Below are 27722 nucleotides of genomic sequence, written 5' to 3'. Positions count from 1 at the left end.
CAAATATAGATTGCCTAAGTAGTATTTTTGGCGAACTTCCATATTGAGGAATGAGGATATAATCCGCCATAGTCACGTTATAAAATATGGTGTTAATGTGTAACCCAGACAAGCTGTACAACAAGATAAGTATATAAAGCTTCAAATCATTTAATAATCCAAGCTAAAACTATCTTCTGATACATACATTAGCATCAGCCATGCTCAAAATAAAGGCACACACACTGATAACTCATCATTGCCGAAAAACATAATTGATCTCAGGTTCTTTTCCCCACTCTACATCCCTCCCCTTTTCGCATTTAGTTCGTGCATAATATTGACATGATATATACTAGTACTAGTACGTGGATTGGCAACTGTGTCGCCTTTCAAGCTAAGACATCTAAGAAGTTCTTGTACCCATTCATGGCTAGTCTTCTTCAATCACCTCCCTGTTCTCTCCTTTACATGGACCATAAGCTCTACTACAAGCAATATAACACAGTAGGTTAACCACGCTTAATCCTGCAAGAACCAAATAATAGTAGTCGAAATGACCCTTGTTTATATTGCTTGATACCCAGCTCTCCTGCCCTCCTCCTCTCGTCAATTCGTTGATAGTACTCATTATAAAGCTCGCTAGTAAGCTTGCCACTCCCATACCAACTCCTAATAGAGCAGAAGCTACACTTGACATGCTTCTAGGAAATTCTGAAATATAAAATTCGTTTTGGCCGATGGCATTTAGGGCCTCTGCAAAGCCACCAAGGCAATTTTGGGGAAGTAGCCACATTGCTGACATAGGGATCACGCTTTGTGGATCATCCGAGTACCCCTCCTTGATTGCAATACTTCTCCGGACACCTTCCACAACTGCCATCACTAAGACTGACAGGAAGGAAAGAAACATCCCAAACCCCATTCTCTCTTTCGTGCTGAAATGAGCAGGTTTCCCGGTCAATTTTGATGCTATGGGAAGAACCAAACGATCATAGAGGACAATCCAAAGAATAGCAGCGATGACAGCAAAGATTCCAAAGGAGGCAGCTGGGATTTCAAAGCTTGAACCTATATGCCGATCCATGGTAGTCGCTTGAAGTACTGGAAAAGAGGTCTGGCTTATATTTATGTTCATGATAGCTCCCGTCAACCAGATTGGAACAACATTGAGTAATGCTTTCAGCTCCTCTACTTGATCTACAGTGCAAAGACGCCAAGGATCTGTTGCTTCTCCATCTGGGCTCAAATCCAGCTGAGGATCTTGTACAATGCAAGCCTTATTCAGAAACCTAAAGGCAAGAAATTGAAGATAAAACGCAATACAAACAAGTATATCAGGAACAAAAAAACATCCAGTAGCTTTATGAATATTGAACAGCATGGCATTAGGACCCTTAAACAATAAAAAGCTGGATACAGGAGCACATTGAGTTATATTTGTCATCAGCTGACACAGGTCGATGCAATGAACTTCACAATTTCCTATAGAGGTGATAGAAGTGCAACAGCAATAAAATGATGGATCACATAATAGTTTAGTTCAGGACGAAAGAGCATACAGGCTAAATAAGCAAAAAATAATTTACCATATTGATAGGTTCTTTTTCAAGCATATACAGAAAGTAAGATGACCAACAGAAAAGCTAACAATTGGTAAGAATGAAGTTACCTAAGTTTTTCACTAGGAAGAACTATCACTGATCCTTTCTTCTGATGGTATAGTATATCTTCACTCTGTGATGACAATCTGAGACATCTATTTCTGTAAGAGGCTACAATCACTTGAATTAACCCAGTGATTAAGCTCGATTTAGGCTTCAGCTTCACGTAGAATGGATTACCCAAAAATATTAAAAGAGTTGAAAACAACATTAGCAAAACAGGAGCTCCAAAACCTAAAGCCCACCCCATGTTGACTTGGATATAAACAAGACACGTGAGAGAAACCAGGACAGACAAAGCATACACGGCATAGTACCAGCTGAAGTAGCTCTCTATTGCACGCGCATTTTGTTGATATACTTCCCGTTTCAACTGATCCGAACCAAATGCTAAAGATGAGGATTTGATTGCACCTGCTCCAATGGCAACGAGGCCCAAAGAGGAACACAGGAAGAAGAGTTGGAACATCTCTGCTGATCTGCAAATGTTGTTGGAACCGATACAGGGTGGAGGTCTTGCTTGCGGAATCACTGATGTCAGCCAAAACAGAAACATCCCCTTCAAAACACATTGAATATCTAGAATTATAATTGGTGAATTTACCAAGTTTAAGCAGATCATTATGATTCTTCATATTACAAATTTGCAACAGATGGGTGATAATGATTCCTCCAATTCTCAAATTTTGAAGAAGGATCAAGCAATTAATGGTGATTGCTACCTCCTCCTCCTTCCCTCAAGTCAAAAGCTGATGGCTCAGTCGCATCAAATAGGAACACAGGTTGTGCTTTTATTTGCGTGATCATACTGGTAAGTTTATGGCTGCTATTTCTAAAACTTTGGGTAAACATAGAATGACATTTGCTGAGACTACATGATATTCATGTTAATCGCAGCTTTGTATCAGAGGTGGATAATTGAATGTGACCCTAATTTGTTAGTTACAGTCATACAAGGTGCTGCAAACATACAAAGGCAAATACAAGATATTGTGCTGAAGATTAAATACTTACTGAGCCTTCTAACCTACAAGTTGAATTATTGTTATGGTGAGGCCAATCGAAGTAATAGATTACTTGGCTAAACAGTGCTCCTTGAATGTGGAGTCTGAATTGTCTTTGGCTGTACTAATAGCTGCTTTGCTAAGTCTACTTCGTTCAAATGCTGCTCAAACTCCCGTATTTAGGTTCATTAAGCTTGGACATTAGTTTCTCTTTACAATATACTCAAATCTTTTGCACAGAAGAATCCTTTCCTTCTTGCATTTACTTACATGTACATGCATCTATTTGTAAAGAGATTGGGGTTTGTCCATTTCTCTTTTAGGCATAGAGGAGGAAAGGTCCCCTTCCCTTTTGTACAAATTTTCTAAAATATTACTAATAGAATATCTCACCTAGAACTCCAAGGTTGAAACTAGTTTCTTAGAAAAGATTGTGGGAATATAATTAGGATTAGGACCTAAAAGGGATGGCTAAAATGGTTACTTCCTGTAACTTCTTACATATTGCACTTTGTACATCCCAGTTTTAGACTGACTGCACCAGAGTCTGGCTCAATAGCTTTCTAAGCACTACCGATATTGTCTCAGTTAGCACACCACAATGACAAACTAGACCAAGCTATCACATTCAAATCACAAGACCTGTAATTCATTAAGACGATCTCATCTGAAGGACCTTCTTCCTAATGTCTTAAAAAGGCAATCAGTCAAATACAAGCTATTTGTACATTAAACAAAATAAATAAAGGAAACGAGTTATATATGGACATCCATACTGTCGCCCTCGTCTAAATGAAAGTGTGGTAAACAAGACTAATGGATGGGAAGGACACGTCTCACGCACGTAAGTGACAAACACTAGTATACAAATATAAAAGGTCCAGAAGATTCCATAAGGTTCATCATAGGTCATAATCAACCAACAAGCAATTAAAAAGCATGAACTTTACCACAAGGGTAACAACAGATCCCAGTCCTATCATCTTGAACCGGCCCACAAAAGAATCCGCCAGAAAGGCCGCAAGAACTGGAGCAATGTTGGTAGTTGCTGACCAGATGTAAAGAATATTGGACCCAGTAGTCATATCCATGTGATATTCATTCATCAAATACAGAATCAGATTAGGAGTTAGAGCATTAGTCGCCGCATTCATCAAAGCCGCATTTCCTATTCAAAATCAGAAAAACAAAAGGCCAAACAGAGAATTAGAAGACTACCCATCTGTTTCATTGGAATCTCCAAGGACAAAAAAAATTACTCCCCCCGTCCCATTCTTTATGTGATGCAGGTTGACTTTACTTTGACTGGGCACGAAGTTTAAGAAAGAAAGACTTTTGAAACTTGTGATCTAAAACAAGCCATAAAGGTGAAATGGGAAGTTAAAAATAAATTATTTCTGAATATTAAAAAGATAATTCTTTTTAAGACACTCTCAAAAGGAAAGTGTCTCACATAAATGAGGACGAAGGGAGTATCAAATTCAAGCTAGTTAAAGAGCAAAAGTCGCCGCATTCATAAAAACGCATTTCCTAACCAAAATCAAAAACTAAGAGATTAAACAAAGAATTAGAGGACCCCCAACTGCTTCATTGGAATCTCCAAGGACAAAAACATTACTACCTTCGTCCCATTTTATGCGATGCACTTTGATGCCTTTGACCGGGCACGAGCTTAAGAAATAAGGAATAGTTGCACGAGTTTAAGAAACAACGAATTGTTTTTAAAATAAATAATCTCATAAAGGTAAAATGAGAAGTTTACAGTTAAAGTGTTTCTAAACGTAGAAATGTACGGGCATCACATAATTTGGGACAAAAGGAGTATCAACTTCAAGCTTCATAAACAGCAAAAGTCGCAGCATTCATCAAAGCAGCATTTCCTAACTAAATTAAAAATAAAAATAAATGATCAAACAGAGAATAGGACTCCCCAACTATTTTTTTTTTAATGAGTGTCCAGGTCAGCTTGCGCACACAACTTGACTATTCTACCAAATACCTGCTATCTCATGCCAACACAGGTACCGAGTAACACTGTCCGTCAACAATTAGGCACAAGGAAAGAAATCACAAGTATTTTTTACTTCATGGTTCTCCCTCCCTACTTCGTTGACCACTAGATCCTTAGATGCGACTCACCAACTATTTCATTAGAATCTCCATGAACAAAAATATTATCAAATTTAAGCTCCGTAAAGAGCAATTGCAGGTGTTTATCAAGAAATTAACACACAAATAAAGTAATTATGTTACGGGTACGACATACCAAGTATGAAAGGAAAGGTTCTGAAACCACCCTTTTGAGTTTCAGAAGCATCTAGCAAAGGCTGTTCGATCATTTCGCCTTTTTCACCTGAAGAATTCTCCATGTTTTAACTTTGTAGCATCAGAGACACACTCAACTCAGAGAGTAAAGACAGTTACTCTGCGACAGAAACGAAGCGCATAACAATTTTAATACTACTAGCTAATACAGTATATACAAACAAAGAGCAACAAAATCCCGAGGAGCTGGCGAGAAGTTATTTGACTTGACCCTACCTCTTCCGCGTTTCCTTTTTTCCATGACGTACGTGTCCATGTTCTCTGTCAAGTTTTGTTACTTAACTCTTACTTTTTCTTTTTCTTTTTCTTGTTTTACCAACTTAAATCTGACTTCAGATATTTTCTTTTCTGAAATAATAGTATTATAATTATCCTTATTAGTAGTATTAATTATTCTATACAAGTATTTCAAAACGTGGGACTTTCGGGTTATAAATAATGCTCAGAGAATCTAGTAAAGAGTTTCATTAATATTTTATAACCACTTAAATGTCAATGATATAATTAAAATTAAAAAAGAATTCTAAAATTTATGCACAAACAATCTGGGCACATACTCCCTATCAGGAGCGAATTCGTCAAAAAATTACATTATATATATAAGGTAAATTTTGATTAGTACCTCTATATGTTATATTTTGAATTCTCCTGGTACATCCAAAAGGTATAGCTCAGACTCAGTGGTCAAAAGAATTTAAAATATTTGTTAGGTTGTTAGTTCAATTCTTACTTACCACAATCTTTTTTAATTTTTTTCTTTTTTGAACCCGGACCGCAACCTACCATTTTCCAGTTTTGATTGGCGAGAGAAAAAACTTTGATGTTTAGTTTGGTGGAATTTTTGCTTTCCCAAACTTATATTTTTATTTAATGAAATGGTAAAGCACATTTACTTTGCGACATCTGACTTGAAAACATAAAGAGCGAAATTAGATGAAAAATGGACCGTATTGGCGTATTGCCAAATTGGCATCTCATCTCGTGAATATGTATGGACCGACCTCTTTATGCCTATGAACGCGTGTTATGTTTTGGACTCGAAAATTGACTTCAGTTGGTTTCCAAGAAGAGTCATTTTCAATTAAGCGAAAAACAATTTCTTTAGAAAAATGTTTTCTTGAATAAATAGTTTAGCCAAACATATGAAAATTAAACAATATCCTTCATACCAAGCACTCCTAGTGTTTTATTATACCAACGTAAAAAGTTATGTAGATGTTTCCTCTGTTATTTTCGCAATAATTATGCATAATATTTTTTTCCACAACATAGTTGACCTTTAAATTCCATTGCAATAATCACCCATACAAAGCTATGGCTAATTGACGTTTTACGCACATTTGATCATCCTTGTTTGCATGCAAAATTACTATAGGCATAACAGTTTCTGCATACACACATATAAGTTTATGTTCGATCTAATATTGAAAAATAGTTAAGTAGACCTTTTAAAAATGACACAAGTTAATTATTTTATGATAGGGGGTTAGTTCTTGTATTACGAAATATTTGTCAATTTTTATGCTTCTATTGATCTGAATTAAGTGAATTTTAACCAACATGGAAGAGTGTAATTACTATAATTTCAATATGATGAAAATTACAGCTTATTATATTTTTAATGTAACTGCATATTTAAATTATATAGATATAAAATTTAATCAATGAAATAATTTAACTCAAGATATTTGTCAAAATTCTCAATAAGCAATTTTTGTAAAATAAATTGAAGTTATAGATTTTTAACTTAGGTATAACATGTATTTACTCTTTCTTTTAAAGTTAAAGCCAAATTAAGTGTTCTATTCAATTTGAAAATTTAAACACCAAAAAACAACTTTTATTAATACAAAAAGTAACTTTATAACATGTGAACGATTTGTTTGATATCTGTCAGCATCAAAATTTGTAAGGGATCTTTACACAAATAGCCAGCCATATTAATTCTTTACTTTTTCTAACCATATACACAGATTATACATAATTAATACATAAATTGTGCATATATTATATATTCACCGATTATTTTTAGTTTAAGTGAATGGATGAGCGGCTATTTGGGTTAATTCTTCAATTTGGTAACTCTATAATGGACTGTATATGCAATTGCTCATCACCATGTACATGTAGGCCTGTATGGACCAAGGATAAGACTACCATTTCGACTGTTTAGTCCTCATAATTCAAGGGAAAAGTGCATAAATAGCCACTTTTAAGGTTGTTATTTGAGCAATAACTAACATTGTATTTCTACTACTGGAATATAAGCTTTTTGGGGCAGTAGATATAGTAGGTATATTGGGGTTCTTATTTGCTGCAACTATAATATTATGTTCCAAAACCTCAGCAAACAGCAGATATGGTAGTCATAGACTGAAGGAAATCACCATATAGTTGCACATAGGATTTTCTTATGTAAATGCTTAGCTAATTTATGTCATCAAATAGATATGAAGTGAATGTAACAGAAATGCTAGTTCTAGAGTCAAAGTATAATTAGCTGATGTACATAGGTATATTTGGTTGAAGTAAAACCTTTTGATTTTGACCAAAAAAAGAAAGTTAATAACTAGTAACATTTACAATGTATTTAAATTTTAACCACTTGCAACATGCATATGAAGTTTGAATTGGTATTGTTTAACTTCAGCCACAACAAGTTCAAGAAGAAGAAGAAGTTGTGTTTGTCATATTTTTCAATATTCCAACATGTAGCTTCCTTTTATTCCCTATAAGTAGCAAATCACAGGCTCCAGTTTTCATTAACCGTTCTCCAAATTATATTGACAACAACTAATTTCTCATTTCATACTTATTACCCTACTTGACAAATTCAAGACAATTCTTTGAAAATGTGCATTATTTTGAGAACCCAAATACGAGGTGATTAAGTCTATTATGGAATTCACAAATACTTGTCAATTGTTGTAGCACAGTCACATAAGATCCAATTCTGTTCAAAGGCAAGAAGGATGGTGACTTCGTATCATATATCTTTATTATGAATAAGAAGCAGAGAATAACAGAATAATAAGAAGAAGCATAGCAGTAAAGTCTAAATTTTAAGTCATTGTAAATTGTAGGTATATTTTAAATAGAGCAGATATACTCAACTTCTTCTTTAGTAGGTTTATTTACAACATCTAGTGGTGCCCTCGTGGGCACGTTCCTCTCTGGGGCGGTCTGGTCTAATCGAAGTCAACTAACTCATATGAAATACGGAGTTCGAGTTCACCTAGCTGGTCGCTTGAGCCTATAGGCTTCCTTTCCTATGCGCTTTTCTACAAGGTCTCTTCTTTCAAAGGGCAATGAATGGGAGGAAAGGGGTTCACTAGAGTTTGTCTCTTGAAAATGGTTTTATTTATTTATTCTCTTGAAGGTCTTTCGTCTTCGGCAATCCAGAGACAAAGTCCATGGCTATCTCGTCCCACTTCCACTGTGGTATCTGAACTGGCTGTAAGGGTCCTACTGGTCTCTGGTGCTCAGCCTTAACCAGCTGGCACACTAAGCATTTAGCCACATACTCAGCGACATCCATCTTCATACCTTTCCACCAATAGTGTGGGCGGATCGTCCTGTACATCTTCGTGCTCCCTGGGCGCAGGAAAAAAGGTGAGTTATGCGCGATCAAAGGCATCCGAGCCGAAGTAACTCAATTCACCCGAAAGGAGAAGAGCGTCAAGCAGCCCCATTGGTTAATAATTCAAAATTTAATCAAATTGGAAATATCCAATCCACTACCCACAAATGAAGCTTATAATCCAACGAAGTTACGTATCTCACTAAGTTTCACAATATTTATATTTGTCCGAAAAATGCGATCAAGTGACTATTCCACCGTGACTTGCAAGAGACATTGCCTAAGTACAGTTAACCATACGATCAGTTGATGAATAATTATATTAACTAGGTATATAAAGCATAATCTTAACTATATCTAGATCGTGCCAAAATATTAATATATTATTTGGGGCGCACTTAGAAAGTAGTTTGGGCGCGTTAACATTTATTATTTCTTGTTAAATAGCATTTAGATTAAAGGAATACCATCCTAATGAAAGCATGATTCTTTTCCCTATATCAATAAATGAGATGACATAATAATTTAGAAAGGCAATATTGGATAACACGACTTTAGGCATGAAACTTGCTTCTATGACTCATACATAAACAGAAAAACTCATATGAATTGACCTGGATGATCCATGAGGGAGGGGATATAAAACTTATAATAGTCGCTACATTCTAGATGTGTCGCTTTCCTAATCAAAAGATACGCTTTCCTAATCAAAAGATAGAAAAGCATTCCTTCTCCGAAATTATGGGATAACCTTTTCGATTATTAGTAGCGACCTCGTGAGGTAGCCTTATATAATGATGGATATCATACAATCGATGCACAACAATCAATCCAGTTTAGTTTAATTTAAATATTACTTTTAAGTGTTTCTTATTATATTTACCCTTTACAAGCTTTCATAGTTCTAATTATAGCCAATGCTAGCCCGGATCCATTATCTTTCACAAAATTTTAGTATGTGACTCATAAAAGTAGGATGCCTTGTTTAGTAATGTCGGGAACCTCATACGAAAAACTCAATTTTTTTCTTTATGCTTAATCATATATTCAAAAAACTCAAAAAAAAATTTATAGTGAAGATTAGGCTCACTTATCAATCTAATCCTTATCTTTTATCCTCAACAATTCTTTGGCATGATCGATGGGACACTCAAGCGCGAGTGCATAAGTTATATTTTTGTTAGACATAAGTCAGCTAGGCGTATAAATGATCACGTCCAATTATACTCTCAAATTCAAAGTAGTACGGTCGATTGCAATAATAAACATAATAAAAGATTGGAGACGAACCCACGAGGAGTATGATGTGTGCTAGAATATCAAAGAGTGTGTCAATTCAATGAACTCAAAATAATATCCAAACAAAACATTGGTTTTTGCTATTACTTTTAAAATTATGACTATAGAATTTAATCAAACACTTAGAATGCGAAAATAATTAAAAAATAGTAATCAATGAGAGAAAGCACTAGGGTTGCTCTCCTTCGTGTATGCTATGCTATGGATATAGATGAATTCGATTTCAATCAATCAAACATGTATTATGACAAAAATATCAATAATACCAACTTAGTATTTTCCAACACTAAGAGTTTCTACTCACAACTGCCTTTTCAAGCTATTTAGAGTTATATGCAATACCATTATTTATGCCCAAGTAAAAATCTCCCTTTTCCGAGTTTGATTCTATTAATTGAGATGATATCAATTCCTTAACCCACACAATTTCTTGCTAATTGCTTTATACCTAAACTCGGTTCTACTTTTTCAAGTTAGAACTATGTGTGATCGGCGTTAATCTAGTGTTTACAACTACCAATCATAGAAGAAAGCATGGATCAATTAGATAACACAATATTTAATCAAAAATAAATTTATATTAATAACCCATAGTCATAATACCACTCCGGATTCACAACCCTAGCTAATGAGTTTAGCGAGACATGACAATAAAAGAAATAATCAAATTATCTTCAAATCCTGTCATTGATACTAATGGAGAAGAAGAAGAAGAAGAAGAAGAAGAAGAAGAAGAAGAAGAAGAAGAAGAAGAAGAAGAATGAGAAATCGTGATGTCACTTGTTAACCCTCAAGAAAACTCATAGCCGCTCGTACAATATTCTTCTATGTCAAAAGTTACTCAAGAAGGACCTAAAAGGTACTATTTATACTAGTCTGAAAAGCTAGACAAAATTATCCGCGTAGGGTCCTGCGTGGCCAAGATGCATGGCTCAGTGCTCTATTTCTTAAGCTCTTAATGTGTAGCCCGCGCAGCATGCGAGGCCACTTCCAGAACCTAAACTTTTAGCCTCCAAGTTCTTCAACTGTGTTTGTGACTTGAGTGGATGACTTGTGTGGCACACGCATGATGGACTTTTGCTTTTTTAGTTTTCTTCTCCGGTTTTGGCCTGAAATTGATGTTTCTTGCGGCTATTTGATGATTTTCAAGCTCTTAGCTCTCACTGTATAGGTCAAAATCTGCCTTAGAATATTTAAAACAAGATGGCGCTAAAGGAAGAGTCTTCAAGCTGTCATCAGTCGAGGTCGACCAGAAAGCAACGAGATTCGTGGTCGAGATATCAACAAGGGTCGAGGTCGAGCACCATTGGCAAAGTTGTAACGGCTAGTTTTTGAAATAAGATATTAAAGAGAATATTCTAGTGGATACTCTCTGCACTTGTACTATTAGGGTTTGTTAAGAAAATATCTCATATAAATAGAAAATGAGACAATGGTATAAGGCATGTGACATTCATTTGATAAGAACAAATCTTTGATTAAAAATTCTTTATCTCTCTTACAAAGATACAAACACTACCTTTTCATCTAGATTCTTGTTCGTAATATCCCACACCTTTCCGTTAGATCCGAGAATAATTTAAACTTTTGGGGATTTGTCTGTCACTCATCATTGTTATGAGGGATAGTAAACTAGTTCATACTTTATTTGGTGAATCACTCATTCTATTTACTTAAATATCATTTATTATAATTTATTGCTAGTTATTGCTACATTATTGACAAGAGGGGTTGCTCTGATGGTAAGTAACCTCCACTTCTAACCAAGAAGTTGTGAGTTCGAGTCACCTCAAGAGCAAGGTGGGGAGTTCTTGGAGGGAAGGATGCCGAGGGTCTATTGGAAACATCCTCTCTACCTCATGGTAGGGGTAAGGTCTGCGTACACACTATCCTCTCCAGACCCCACTAGTGGGATTATACTGGGTTGTTGTTGTTGTTATTGCTACATTATTGCTCATACTTTTTGGAATAGTTAATGCTTATTATTGTCAATCATCCACCAGATCTGACCAACATTAGTCACATTTTCGGAAATAACATCTAGAGATATTATTATTAACTAAGTTTAACCTATTGTTATATAAATTCAACTCTTTTAATCAAAAGTTACACTTTTTGGTCAAACCATTTGGCGCCGTCTGTGGGGATTTCTTAGTTAAACTTTTAGTTTCTTCTAGATCTACAGCCAACACGACCCTCTAACGTAAAAAAAAAAAGAAGAGATAAAGCAAAAAAACAAGATCTCATTTCTTTGTACATACAAAATCTTAACATGGCAGGTAACCGAGAAGAAGGGGCGAGAATAATCAATGACCTCCCAATTAACCTCGTGAACGTCATCAATGAAAGTTGTGAAACAACAAACGAAGGTGCAACGCCCAATGCCTCCCCTAGGCGAAATGGGTCACCGCCTCCTCATTGCAGCATCACAAAGTCTCTTGGTAAGGGAGCCTCCACATCAGTGGGTGAGAAGACGCCCCCGGCTGTAAAAAAGCTCCTCGAAGCATGGCTAAACGACACGCTAACCAACATCCTCAACAAGACCGCCCGAGACCCAGCCACAGAAAATGCAAGAACTTGCATTATACAACCAGCAGACGAGCAGCACAACCAACTCCCCCCTCCTCCCACGACAGGTATTACTCACAATATCGTTAATAGTGCACGCGACGACACTTCAGAGGCAATTCTTTTTGACCTATATGAAACCTAGCTCGTCTCAAAACAAGGGATATGAGATTTGGGAGCAACTTTTGGAGAGAAGAATGCAAGAAAACAACAAAGACTCTAATTACTTCATCCAATTCATTCAATACAGAAGTTTGTTTGATTTTGTGAATTGCGATGTCTTCTTGTTCTTTTAATACTTTTGTGATGAATAACTTTTCCATTATGGAGTAATCTTTCTTAGAGTTATTGAGAGATATTGTGATTTGACTATTGTTTTAGGTTTTTACTTTCTATTAATTGCCTGGATTCATTGAATGAGTTATTAATTGAATTGCAAGGTCAATTGTGGTTTTACTTTAATCGAAAGAGAAGTGTTGCTACAATTGGCATTATGTTATCTTGTTTGGGTTGATTTTACGCCTCTCATCGGTAATCAAAAGAGTTTAGAGAGTTATATTTAAAAGAATAGTCGAGAGATGTTCTTCGAAAAATCATGCATTCACTGTATTTTTGCATATGTTCATAGAACCTGTCATTAGGTTGGTTAACGGGACTCTCATTCATTCGGAAGAAGAATTTGAATCCTTAAGATAGCCTAATCATATGTTGAAATCGAAAGAGTCAATAGAAGTTTAGAGTGAACTTAGCATGGAGTTACCCGGAATAATAGTTGATCACATATCCTGTCACAACCCTACTTCTCACCTTGATATTCAATCGTTGTTATTTATTCATTAAATTTCCATTATTTTCTCAAAATCGATAATCTTAGTTTTTATTATTAGTCGATAATAACATAAATCAAAGGTTTATCTTCCTGAATAGTGTTAAGCTGAAGGGTTATTAGAACATTATTTAATCCAATCCCTGTGGAGACGATTTAATACTATACTATCTTTGACTAGCATGCCTAAGTTTTATACACCAGTTTTGCGCTCGGCAAAAGGGTCGATAAGATACTGGGCGCCCCTAAGATTTTGCCGAAGAGAGATGACGCGCCCCTAAGCTTTTGTCGAAGAGAGATGCCGGCCAATTCATCGAGCATCCTTATAGCGATGATGCCGCCCCACATGTCATACCAAAAACCTTTAAAATGCCGCCCTACCTCAGGATATATGATGGAACGACCGACCTTGAAGAACATAAGACTCACTATGTAACCGTCATGAAAGGCAATGACCTCGCCAAAGAACAAGTATCTTCTATTTTGTTGAAAAATTTCGGTGAAACGCTCACAGGAGGAGAGTTAACATGGTATTCGCAACTACCTGCACATTCCATTGAAACTTTTCAAAGAGATGACCAACAAGTTTGTAACGGCCCATGCTGGGGCCAAGAAGGCTGAGACGAGAGTGAACAACATATTTTCTATTAATAGTCTCCGAGAGAGGGATTGAGGGACTTCCTCGCCGGGTTCAATCGAGTAAGGATGGCCTTGTCGAACATGTCAGAAGGGATGGCGGTCACAGCCTTCCAGAACGGGCTTAACAGGGATGGTTCGAGGGCGACTAGAAAGCTTTTAACTGACTGGTGAAGTACCCCCCAACCACTTGGGATGAAATACACAAGGTCCGAGCAGATGAGGACGACCTCAATGGGCCAAATCATCGACTGACCTCGGTATAGGCTAAACCCAGAAAAGATCGAAGAAATGATACCAGAAGAGACCTCGCAGCTCCGGGACCTAATAGGGAATGACATCAACCGTATGTCAGAGCGGTCGTTGCGCCCTCCTCCCGCCACGAAGAAGGCCCGCCCAGATTAAGGGCAGGGACTCACCGGAACGAAAGAGGTATGCCCTATTTATTATCCGCTCACAACTTTGTCACCTACAAATATAGTCTATGCCCTGGAGAAGCTTAGACCAAAGGTGAAATGGCCACAAAATATGAGGTCAGATCCGAGTACCAGAACGTCGGACGCCCTCTACGAGTTCCACCAAGAACGAGAGCACAAAACTGAAGATTGCATCGCCCTAAGGCAGGAGGTCGTAAACATGTTACGACAAGGACACCTCAAAGAGTTGCTGAGCGACTAGGGAAGTAACAACTTTGCCAGAGGACATGAACAACATCAAGGACCACCGAAACTTCCCTCACCAACTTGCACCATTCACATGATCATCGGTGGCGGCGACTATGCTTCCATCAACAACGTGAAGTTCACCACTATCCACAAGGTCAAACGGTCAATCACTCACGAATGGTATAACGAACTCGAAGAGAGTATCATCTTCGATAAGTCAGATACCAACGGTTTTGCTTTCCCTCACTATGATGCACTTGTTATTACTTTACGAATTTTAGATACCGATATGCGACGCATTATGGTAGACGATGGGAGCGGTGCGTGTATTATCCATCCTCGAGTACTTGCACAAATAAAACTCGAAGATAAGATAGTGTCACGCTGCATCACGCTAACTAGTTTTAACAATGTAGCCGAGCGAACATCTGGTGAAATCATACTCCCCGTTCTAGACGGTGGCATCACTATGGACACAAGGTACAACCCCATAATAGGGCGACCATGGATACACACCATGAGGGCCATCCCTTCTAGCTTATATCAGGTTATCAAGTTCCTGACTCCATGGGGAATATTCAGCATATGAGGAGAATAACGCACATCCCGGGAATGCTACTGCATCGCCCTAGATAGCATGGTCACTCAACAAATGAAGGACAAAGAAAAAGAGGCATATCAATCAACAAGGTCGAGGTCGATATATGACGATAGCGAGGACGTCATCAGAGACCCTGATATGGTCGAAGCTACAGGATCGACCGTAGAAGACCTTGACCTCATTCAATTATATATCAATGACCACAACAAGAAAGCTTACATCGGCTGCAAACTTCAGGAACTAAGTAAATTCCGTCAATTCTTAACTACTAACGCAGATTTGTTTGCTTTCAGCCATGCAGATATGTCGGGTATACCAAAGGAAATCGTCACACATAAACTGAATATCGACCCATTCCACCCCTAGTAAGACATGTTAGACGTAAATTTAACTCCGCATTCAATGACGCGGTACATGAAGAGGTGGAAAAACTGTTGGAGAATGGCTCCATCAGGGAGTCGAAGTACCCCTAGTAGGTCGCAAACGTGGTCATGGTTAAGAAAAGGAATGGGAAATGACGGATGTGCGTGGATTTCATAGATTTAAACAAAGCATGCCCAAAGGATTTGTTCCCATTACCCCACATCGACCAACTCATCGATGCAATAGCCTTGCACGAACTACTGAGCTTCTTGGATGTTTATTCATGTTATAATCAATCCTTATGGAAGAAGAGGATCAGGAATAAACCACATTCATCAACCACCAAGGGACGTACTGCTACTGGGTCATGCCCTTCGGGTTAAAGAATGCGTGGGCGACTTACCAAAGTTTGGTGATGAGGATGTTCAAGGACCAACTCAGTAATACGATGGAAGTCTATATAGAAGACATGTTGGTGAAGTCCAAAAGGATAGAAGATCACACACCAACCATCTGAGAGAAACTTTCGACATACTCAGGCGATACGGAATGAAACTGAACCCCAAAAAGTGTGCGTTTGGCGTGGCCTCAGGAAAGTTTCTAGGTTTTCTGGTATCATAGAGGGGGATCGAAGCCAATCCTGACCAAATTAAAGCCATCGAGGGGATATCAGAGCACTCGACCACTAAAACACAAGTTCAAAGTTTGATTGGCCGGATCGCCGCCCTGTCAAGGTTCATTTCACGATCATCGGATAGATATCACAAATTCTTTATCGTACTCAAGAAGGATAACGACCTCTAATAGACTTCCAAGCCCTGAAGGAATTAAAAGAATACTTATCATCGCCACCACTACTTTCAAAACCAGAGTTAGAAGAACGTCTCCTTATGTATCTCGATGTATCCGAAGTAGTTGTGAGCGTAATCCTGGTTCGAGAAACAAAGGTACGCAATCCCTCATCTATTATATTAGAAAATATTAGTCGACGCTGAGACGAGGTATCCTCACCTCAAAAAGCTAGCCCTGGCCTTAGTCGTAGCTTCGCGAAAGCTTGGACCGTATTTCCAGTGATACCCCGTCTCGGTCGTCATGACCTTCCCCTTGAGAAGAATTTTGCATAAACCCGAGCTATCGGGAAGGCTGTCCAAATGGGCCATCGAGCTGAGCGAGCACGATATCATGTACCAACCACAGACAATGATAAAGTCAAAAGTGCTTGCTGACTTCATCGCCGACTTCAGTGCAAAAGTAATGCCCGAAGTTACGGGAGAAGCCTCTCAATTTTCCCCCCAACACAAGACCTATGAGTCCTATACACCGACGACGCATCCAACGCGTCAGGGGCCAGACTAGGACTCATACTCGAAGTCCCAGCAGGCGAAGTGATTTGCCAATCCATAAGGTGCCCGGATATAACTACAATGAGGCCGAGTTTGAGGTCGTAATCGCAGGTTTGAGACTAGCACTTAAGTACGGGGCTAGACGTTTGAAACTACATTGTGATTCCCAAATCGTAGTCAACCAAGTCACAGGGACCTACCAAATCAAAGAACAAAGATTGTAAAAATATCAGAGTGAAATATGCAAGCTGCTGCCCGAGTTAGACGAATGCCAACTCGACCAAATTCCCCGAGTACAGAACGCTGAGGCAGATGACCTTGCTAAATTGGCCGCAGCTACCAAATGCATAGCAACCGGAGAAAAGAATGTAGTCCACCTCCTCAACTCATCGCTTAATCAAATTGAGGTAAGAACTATAAGCTTAACTTGGGACTGGCGCAATCGTATTATTACATATTTGCAGGACGACACACTCCCAAATGATTAAAATGAAACCAAAAAACTGAGAATGCAAGCGGTTAGGTATAATATCATCCACAACAGCATGTATAAGAGGACTTACGGCGGCCCTCTGGCAAAATGCCTAGGCCTAAACCAAACGCGGCGCATCCTTGAAGAGGTCCACGAAGGCCATTGTGAAGCTCACTCTGGCAATCGGGCTCTGGTCAGATGCCTCATACTGGCAGGATACTACTGACCCACCATGAAAACAAATGCTGCAAATTTCGTGAAAAAATGCGAGCAATGCCAAAAGTACGCTCCGATGATTCACCAAGCGAGCGAACACCTCCACTCGGTCACCTCACCTTGGCCGTTCATCAAATAGGGAATGGACATCGTGGGGCCCCTCCCGGCAAGGTGAGCTAACGTATGATTCCTTTTGGTTTTAACTGACTATTTTTTTAAGTGGGTGGAAGCAGGAGCATTTGCCCAAATACGTGAATAGGAAGTGATCGCCTTTATATAGAAAAACATAATATGCCAGTTCGACCTCCCCAAAGAGATCAAATGCGACAATGGACCCCAGTTCACGGGAAAGAAGATCGCCAAATTTTTTGATAAATGGCATATCAAAAGGATACGCTTGACGCCATATCACGCCACGGGCATCGAGCAAGCAGAGTCCTCTAATAAGTCGATACTGAACATCATGAAGAAAAGGCTTGAAGACGCCAAGGGACTGTGGCCAGAAATATTACCAGAAGTACTATGGGCCTATCGAACAATGCCAAAGACGAGCACAGAAGAGACGCCCTACTCTTTGGTCTATAGGACCAATGCAGTAATACCAGTCGTGGTCGGAGAGCCCAGCCTAAGGTACTCCAATGAGAGAGGACCAAGGAACGACGAAAGCAGAAGGCAGGAGCTCGACGAACTTAAGGAACGAAGAGACATGGCATGCAAACAGATTATCGCCCAAAAACAACAAGTAGAACACTATTATAACAAGAAGGCAAAGGTCAAGCCGCTCAAAGTCAGGGACTACATGCTTAAAGCTAAAACACCAGCGAGCAAAGACCCACGGGAAGGCAAACTAGGAACAAATTGGGACGGCCCATATAAAATCACGGCAAAAGCGAACAAAGGGTCATTCCAACTAGAAACAATGAAAGAAAAGTTGATGCCAAACAACTGGAATATTACCCACCTCAAGTACTTCAACTTTTAAGGGATAAAGCGTCCCTCAAGTCGTACTCTTTTTTCCCTCACTTGAGTTTTGTCCCAATTATTTTTTCTCAATGAGGGTTTTAAAGAGGCGGCGAAGGGAACACTTCAAGTCGAAGTACACAAAGATGGGGCCAGGACGGTAAGTTCATTGTTCGACCTCTCAAGCACTCTCCAGGTCAACCAGTGAAGGGACTAGATAGACTGGTAGTGGGACTGGAATGCCAACCAACGCCCGAAATTTGTAAATTTCTCCAAATGTACGACCAAAGCAACAATGTTTAAAGTTTACGGTTTCGACAAACTTTGCACTTATCGGAACACCTACTGGCGCTCGGCCATAATTAAACTTAGGTTATGTTCGACCTTGTTCAAACTAACACCTACCAACCCTCAGCCATAATTAAATTTAGGTTATGTTCGACCTTATTTGAACTAACATCTACCGTCCCTCGGCCATAATTAAATTTAGGGTATGTTCGACCTTATTCGAACTAACACCTACCGGCCCTCGGTCATAATTAAAATTAGGTTATGCTCGACCTCGTCAAACTGACGCCTACCGGTCCTTGGCCATAATTAAACTTAGATTATGTTCGACTTTGTTCGAACTAACACATACCGGCCCTCGACCGTAATTAAATTTAGGTTATGTTCGACCTTGTTCGAACTAACACCTACCTAACTTCAGCCATAATTAAAATTAGGTTATGTTCGATCTCGTCGAACTGACGCCTACCGGCCCTCGACCATAATTAAATTTAGGTTATGTTCGACCTTGTTTGAACTAACACCTACCGTCCCTCAGCCATAATTAAAACCTTGTTTGAACAAATGCCCACCAACCTCAAGCCGTCATTCGCCATTAAGTGATCACGGTCAGAAAATCAAGGCAACCAAGCGACATAATCAAAAAACATACAAATGCAAAAACGAACTACATGAAGAGAATTAGATGCAAATAACGAAGTTGGAATTTCATACGTGAAATATGTTTTACAAAGGCTCATGAAGAAGCCACCAACTACATGTAAAAATATACAAAAAATCAAAAGAGAAAACTACTGGCCACCACCATCATGACCTTCGACATCCCCGCCGACTTGGCCCTCAACAACGTCGCCCCCTTACCTTCAACACCCTCGCCATCACCGTCTTTTCCCTCAGGATATGCAGCATCATACCAGGAATTCTGCTCGAGCCGGTTTACACCTTTGTCCCCCTCATCCTCTCCGGCCTCTGGTGTAGCGGGGTCATACCCGCAAGTGACTCGAGCTTTGCAAGCCTTAACACGATCATCTTCGAGGGTGGCCTCAAAAATAGATCCAGCCGTATGCAAATCTCTAAACATGTCTAACTGGGCCTCAGCATGAATACGCTCCTCGTACAACTCTCGAGGAACATTAGGAAAATCTGAAGTATGGGAAGAGGATGGTTGCACCAGTTATCGAGCTTTCTCGGCCTCAAGAGCAGCAACTCGGTCGTAGAGGCCAGAAGTCTCTTTCTCCAACTCCTCAATCCTTTCATCAAGCCGCTATTCTTCAAGCCTTGTTGTTTCCAAGTCATTCTCTCACTCAGAACGGAGAGTCTGAATCACTACCTCAGGAGCCTCCACCTTCCTCGAGGCCTCCGACTGAGCGAACTCCATCTTCTCAAGATCCTCTGTCTTCTCGACGACCTTGCCACTTAGAGCATCTGCTCTGAATTGACACTCCTCAAGCTGGGCATGCAGCGAAACCACCTGAGCTTGGAGATCGCTGCACTGGCTTTAACCCCTTTACTGACTTTGCGCTCTTCCTTTTTACCTCTCAATGTCCCTTCAAGGATGTTGCATTTCTCAATGACCCTCACCAATTTGTCATCTTTCTCCTTCAACTCTTCACGGAGGGCCTGCAAGTTGCCGCCATCACCAAAATGCCTGCGAATCTCCTAGTGCTTGCCCCGGTACTCAAAATATTTACACTCCAACTTCTCAAATATTTTCTTACGCTTCTCCTTCCTTGGAGAACTTTCAATCTCTAGGATCATGGTCTGCAATCATAAGAAGAAAAAGAAAAGAAAAAAATGAGAACTCCCTCTCCAACAAAGGCGAAACACTGAATAAAAAACACTAAAGTTAGAAAGACGAAGCCCTAAAATACTCACCCTGAGAGCAAGGCCGGTTATGCTCCTCGACAGAGTGACATCGTCCAGCTCTTTGAGGGTTTCACCTTCTACTTTGGAGTAAAAATAGATGACGGAATGGACTACATTCTCCGTATTTTTCAACAGATCACGATCCATAGGGGTCGCAATGGTCCTCGTAGACCCCTCCAACCTCACCTCGAGTTGGGTAAACCCCTCCTTCATCATCCTCATGTCAGCGGCGTCAACGTTTGAGCCCATCTCATAACCATATTCGGCAATGCCTTTGTCTCTCCCATCGACCGACAAGGGAGTATCATCAGCTGGTTGCGAAGCCGACGGCCTCTCCTACCGTAAAGAATCAAAATCCCTCGCAGTCGGCCCTTCGGTCTCCGTCATCGCAGAAGGGCAAGGCACGTCTTTGTCAGCCCCTACCGATCTCAGAACCTCAGACACCAGCTCTACGTCATCTTCAAGACAATGGTCGCCATCTCACGAAGGGTAAAATCATCCATCATAGAGTCCACGTCCCGGGAAACCCCGTCACCAACGTCCACTGACCTCCTCTTACGAGACACCGAATCCTCGTCACTTGGAAACGATTCCTCCTATTCATCCACAAGATGGTACAAGGGGAAGCCGAAGGTTTTGCTATCAAAGTATCCGTAGATAGAGAATAAATTGATGCTGAAGCAGCGGCAAGTGGGACCGAGGAGCGATCAAGCTCGTCCACGATCGTAGAAGGGGTTGAAGCTGAAGAGGTAGCAACTTTCCTCTTACGGAATGCAGGTGGGGGAGCTCTCGGCCTCCTCGAAGGCCCTCGGGCTGGAGTTAAGAGAAGCGCAAAAGAAAAGAAGGTCAACCAGAGTGAACCACAAAAGTTGAGTAACCAGGAAGCCAAAGCAAAGAAACTCAACGGTCGAGGAAGGAGCAGGCCCAAACTTCTTGAGAAAGCCCGACCACTCACGAATCCGCGCGATATGAGGGAGGAGTCGGCCAACCCAATCAGAAATGTCCCCGACCAAAAGAGGGGGAGAAGTCTTGGCTGCTTAAGAAAGGAATAAGAGATCAGAACCCGCGACTATGCAAAGCAAACCAAATGCCTTAACACAGAAAGGTTAGACACTTACGAGTATAATTCCAAGTTTCAGGGAAGCCCTCTGCGTTGGCCACATCGTCCTCAGTTCTGACAAATAAGAAGTTGTGCCAGAACTGGCGGCTAACCTTGTCATCCATTTTCACTACCAGACACTTGCCCCCTCGGTGGCGAAGGTTCAACATCGTCCCCCTATAGAAACTGGGGGCGAATAAATGCATCAGATGCCGAAGCGTGATCTCTACCTTGGCCAGCTTTGCAAACTTATAAGCATCTTTATGAGCTTGTAGATGTACGGAGCGAGCTGATTCGGGTAAACGCCGTAGAAATGACAAAACTCCTCCGCCAGTGGAAGAAGGGGAAAAGTGTAGTCGACATGAAAGGGGTAAGCGTAGAACGCACAATACCTAGGGCGATGGACTTGCACAACGTCCTGCTCGGTAAGGACCAACTCGATGCGAGGAGGAATGCCATATTTATCCCTAAGCTCCGATAAATCGGCCTCCTTCATCGTCGACTCAGATATTTCGGGCTCAACTTTAGGTACCTTGAAAAATCATACATGACTTTCTCACTACGAGGAATTATCTCCTCCATCGTAGAAAAATTCTCATCCTCAACAGTAACGGAGACGCCCTCCGCGTGAGAAGAGAAAACCATCGCTAGGGGAACCGGGTCGCTTTCCTCGTTGGGACCAGAAGATATGTTAGACATATTTCCAACAAAAGAGAGAGTGTTCGAAGCAACATGGAGTTAGAACAAACAGGGAACGCTAGGGCAAGGAAAAGAAGAGAAACAACAATAGAAGAAGAAGAAGGAAATACAAAGTTTCTATATGAGAAATCTGTAAAACTTGAGGTTATGCCTTCACATCCCTATTCATAAAAGCTCAAGCGTCGAAACCGAGAAATTAGGCCATTATTACTTGGCACCACTATCGAAGCGTCAGATTCAACCAAAAGACGTATGTGAAACGATGCAACGCATCTAGAAAATGCATCATCACGACGCATGACGTCGTGACATCACTTTGATCCTGGAACAACGTAACCTCAAAAATTTGAGGCTCATGAAAGGCCACGTTGCCAGCTCGCCTCAAACATCACGACCCGACCCACTCGTCCAATCATATCGACTACGACGAACAAAATCCGCTCATCAAGCCCGCCTAAGGCCGGCCTCAATAAGCGGAGGAACTAACTGTATAGGTCAAAATCTGCCAATATTTAAGACAAGATGATGCTAAATAAAGAGTCTTCAGGCCGTCATCGGTCGAGGTCGACCATGAAGCAGCGAGATTCATGGCTGAGATGTCAACAAGGGTCGAGGTCGAGCACCATTGGCAAAGACGTAACGGCTAGTTTTCGAAATAGGATATTAAAGAGAATATTCTACTGAATATTCTCTGCACTTGTACTATTAGGGTTTGTTAACAAAATGTCTCATATAAATAGAAAAGGAGATAATAGTGTAAGGCATGTGACATTCATTTGACAAGAATAGATTTTTGATTAAAGAATCTTTCTCTCTCTTATAAAGATACAAACACTACATTTTCATCTATATTCTTATTCATATTATCTCACACCTTTCCATCAGATCTGAGAATAATTAGAACAATTTGGGATTTGTCTGTCACTCATCATTGTTAGGAGGGATAATCAACTCGTTCATACTTTATTGGGTGAATCACTCTTTCTATTTACTTAAATGCCATTTTTTGTAATTTATTGCTAGTTGTTGCTACATTATTACTCATACTTTTTGGAATAGTTAATACTTATTGTTGTCAAAGCTCCACCAAATCTAACCAACATTAATCACCTTTTAGGAAATAACATCTAGAGATATAGATATTAACAAAGTTTAACCCATTGTTATATAAATTCAACTGTTTTAACTGAAAGTTACACTTTTTGGTCAAAAACTCACACAACTCCACGGCCAACAATTGTATCATTCAAAACATAATTAGTCTGTTAATCACATAAACCGGGGTATAACTTTATTAAAAGGCGTAAGAGAAGTTAGGAAAATACCAACTTATCAACTCCCCAAACTTAACTCTTTGCTTGCTCAAGCAAATCAAAACACAAGTCATATTCATAAGAACAACTAGATAATCAAGCTAGCAATAACATTCAGCCACGACTCAGCCACAATCTAATTTCAAGCACAAAACTCACAACTTCAATTGGTACCAATAATTAATCTAAAGCATATGAATCATCATATCTTTTTAAAAAGCTCAATTTTTATGCGAGAGCTCAAATACTACCGACCAAAGCAACAATTGAAGTCATGACATTAAGTCCTCTAAATTTGCCTCTTCCTCATACAATAACTTTCTTTTGCTCATTCATCCTAATTGTAGAAATTGCAACTCGAGTTTCCATGTGCCCTCACAATCAATAAATGAACCCACACACATACTATATCTTTTAAAACAAGAGTGGGATGACAAATAGAAAGAATTAAGAACTCTCTCTCACAAAGATGTTCAACTGCTCAAAAAAGGTACCATAAGCTTTCCCTTCGTGTAACTCTCCATTAATATAGGTGCACCTAGTTCAAAATTATTTAAGAATTATGGAAATGTAATGTAGGCTTTTGGTTAGAGGTGGGATATCAATATAGATAAGAAGTGATTCCGACCTTCTTAAGCACTACAATTCAACACTTCAAAGTACTTTCTTGTCAAAATTCCACCCCTTTGCTCATTTATCAACTTTAACACAATGTCAACCCTTTTTATTTCACAAATATTTTTTAATTTTCCTTTTTGTTTTGAAATATATACACTTTGGGATATATATAAGTATGGTATCAATATGGTAAAGTCACTTTCACCTTCACTCATTTATCTTCCACAGCATACTTTCCTCATATGATCCTTCAAACTTAGGCTAAAAGCCTAAGTTGTAGCTTCAAGTACTCAAGAAGGTCAAGGCATCAAAAGAAATCAACACAAAAGGGAAAAGATTTATAATGTGGTTGCCAAATAAAAAAGCTAAATGCTCAAGGGGTTGACTAGGGCAAACATGTAAAGGGTAGGCAATTTAAAACACAAACGGTCCAAGGAAAGCCTAAAATTATTTTTAAAGTAAGTGCAACCGAAGATTTCATCTTGATACGCACTTGGGTCAAGTTCTAGACTACAAAATAAGCAATAAAACTCAACAATCCCCCCCCTCCCCATGGAACATGCAACGCTCAAGTCGAATATGTATTCATGGTCCAATTAAATCCAATGAACTCATTTAGTGAATCAAAAAGCAAATAATCGAGCCTAAAAGTCACAACAAAGATCATTTCTTTTATTATAAAACTACCATCAAATCATATGCTAAGGTTTAAATTTTATTGGTACCAAACAAGCCATAAGTTGGCTAATGGATAAGAAGGTCAGTATCGACACTAATTTATTAACTACAAACTACCACTAAAAAGCAAAAAGGATACCCAGTTCAATATTACATCTTTGAAATAGAACCATCACGAAGAAAATCCAAAGAGGTTATTGCTAACTACTAGAAAACATAAGATTATGAACTAGAAGTAACACCTAAAATCATGAATACCCTTTCCCCAATTTATCACCAACAAATCTAGCTTCACTCCTCAAGTGCCCAACTTGTTCAAATTTTAACATCAAAACACATCAAAGTAACAGATAAAAGTAATGCTAATTTATTAACTAAAAATAAAATGAACGAATTAAAGCAAACAATCTGGGTTGCCTCCCAATTTCACCTAAATAATGTCTTTTCTCTATCAATTTCACCAAAATAATGTCAAAGTCTTTTCCCACTCACCTTGAATATTCTCATATCATCTTCAGATTTCAAATCCATGACACCAAATAAATAAGTACACATTAACGAATTTCAATTGTCTGCACCATTTTGATTTAAGCTTTTCGTGAAACAATTTGAACCTTAAATTGTAAAGAAGAACCATATCCCCCTGAGTAAAACTCTTTCTTTTTTATTTTCTTGGGATATAGGTATTTCTTCCTTCGCTTGTACAATGATGCCTTCTCATAAGATTGGAATCGCATATTGTCTATGGGATAATTACTTGAATTTAAGAAAACTGTCCTCAAGGATTTATTATGACACAGTTCTTTCATATCCTCTTCTACCATTTAATCTACTATATCAATTATATAGATCACTCCATAGTCATGCAATTGCTTCATTAGCTTTTGGAATATAAGACTTCTTCTTCACTATTCAGGTAAAATTTCAGTTCTCCTACTTCCACATTACAAATGTCTCGCCCCTGTAGCCAAGAATGGTCTAACAAGTATGATGTGGACCTCTCTATCTACTTTGCAATCTAATATCACAAAGTCAGCTGGAAAGTAGAAACGACCCAGTTTGATAAGAATGTCATCAATGACCCCCAATAATTTTTTCAAAGGTCGATCTGCCATAAGAAGCTTCACAGTAGTAGGACTAGGATCACCCAAACCCAATCTCTTAAACACGTCATAGGGCATTAGATTAATACATGCCCCCAAATCACAAAATATTTTGGCGAAGCTTGTCACACTACTAGTACAAGGGATAATAAATGCCCTCGGATCTTCCATTTTTTTTACTCCAGTCTGTGAAATAATTGCACTGCACTGATGTGTCACTTTTACTATCTCAAAGTTGATATTTTTCTTCTTGGTGACCAAGTCTTTTATGAACTTGGCATACCCTAAAATTTTCTCAAGTGCCTCCATAAAAGGCACATCATTATTGATCTGGTTCAGCAAGTCATAGAATTTTTGCAACCGTCCCTCTTTTTATTGTTTGGCAAACCTTTGCGGATAAGGAGAGGTAGCCTAGGTAGCGGCTTATAGGCCTCCTTAGTTGCTTGTTTGATTACTTTATTTTCGTTGGAAGGTATATCAATCACATCTAAAGGAGAACTATGTGCTTGTTGCATCTTTTTAATCACATTCGGATCTACTGTCGGTACATCGACTTTAGGAGGATCAACAACTCTAGGATGTGTAATGTCATCTTCTTCATCATCTTTAATCAAATGGTTCTTATTAAGAACTTTACCACTCCTTGCCATAATTGCAGAGATGTGGCCTATACCCTAATTTCTCTTTGGATTTGTAACAGTATCACTTGGTAATGCTCCGCGTGGCCTGACATTCAACTGAGATGAAATCTGCCCCAATTGAGTCTCAATCTACTTGATTGATGTGGTATAAGAACCGGCCACCCGATTCATTTCTCTCGTTTCTTTGTCAGACTTCTCCTGGCTTTTAATCATTCTATCTATCAGACCTCTAAGCTCGGGATCACCAGAATATTGTCTTTGACTTTTGTTAGTTGTAATTCTGAGATAACCCTCCATTGCGATTTTCTTACTTATTGCCATTCCAACCTTGATTGCCTTTGTTGGACCAATTCTAATTTCCCCCTTGCCATTGGTTGCCGTGACTCCATTGTCCTTGGTTGTTAGATCTTTGTTGACATCTTTGATAGTTACCCACATGTTGAGCTTCCTCATTTTGTATTTGGTAACATTGTTCTTGGAAGTCGCCCTCTTGATGTGATCCTTGGGTAAAATAAATGCCCATTTGACCTTGGAATTGGTTACCCATTTCTATTTGATTACATCCCGAACCTTAAACATTGTTCATAGTATTAACTTGCCTTGGCATTTGGTTCTTGTCTAGCAGCTTCAATGTTATTGTTAATTTAGCAATTTATTCTCCTTGAGCTTCCATTTTCTTAGTCAAGTTTAACATAGATGGATCCCCTTAGGGTACATTAGCTTTAGATTGACAAGCAGTTGATGTATGTGTCATTTTATCTAATGTCTTCAGCGTCTTGATATGTCTTATTCATAATATTTCCCAGCCAATTGGTTCACGATTGGTGGTATTAATACCACGGTAGAATGATTGAAGATGCATGTTGTCAGTCATGTCGTTGTTTGGACATTCCTTAATCATTCGCCGATATCACTC

At 39.2% G+C, this 27722-nt stretch overlaps 3 protein-coding genes across 3 annotated transcripts; 1 reads left to right on the top strand and 2 right to left on the bottom strand.

The window, feature by feature from the left end:
• Nucleotides 1–116: 116 nt before the first annotated feature.
• On the bottom strand, nucleotides 117–5107 carry LOC104101841 (protein NRT1/ PTR FAMILY 1.2-like). The gene is made up of 4 exons (XM_009609367.4): nucleotides 4914–5107; nucleotides 3598–3815; nucleotides 1652–2202; nucleotides 117–1271 (listed from the first exon to the last, which is right to left on the bottom strand). The coding sequence occupies exons 1-4, from the start codon at nucleotides 5014–5016 to the stop codon at nucleotides 413–415; spliced, it is 1731 nt and encodes a 576-aa protein (XP_009607662.1). The 5' UTR covers nucleotides 5017–5107; the 3' UTR covers nucleotides 117–412.
• Nucleotides 5108–18004: 12897 nt separating this feature from the next.
• Nucleotides 18005–18523, top strand: LOC138903144 (uncharacterized). The gene has a single exon (XM_070191065.1). The coding sequence runs from the start codon at nucleotides 18005–18007 to the stop codon at nucleotides 18521–18523; it is 519 nt and encodes a 172-aa protein (XP_070047166.1).
• A 7483-nt stretch (nucleotides 18524–26006) lies between these two features.
• LOC104101844 (uncharacterized) lies at nucleotides 26007–26815 on the bottom strand. Its single transcript, XM_070191064.1, has 2 exons — nucleotides 26621–26815; nucleotides 26007–26495 (listed from the first exon to the last, which is right to left on the bottom strand). Exons 1-2 carry the CDS (start codon nucleotides 26813–26815, stop codon nucleotides 26007–26009), a joined length of 684 nt encoding a protein of 227 aa, XP_070047165.1.
• Nucleotides 26816–27722: the final 907 nt, after the last annotated feature.

The sequence above is a fragment of the Nicotiana tomentosiformis genome, chromosome 12, assembly GCF_000390325.3.
Source record: "Nicotiana tomentosiformis chromosome 12, ASM39032v3, whole genome shotgun sequence".
NCBI classification, from domain to species: Eukaryota; Viridiplantae; Streptophyta; class Magnoliopsida; order Solanales; family Solanaceae; genus Nicotiana; species Nicotiana tomentosiformis.
The sequence above is the reverse complement of the archived record's forward strand: the minus strand, read 5'-3'. Positions and strand labels throughout refer to the sequence as shown.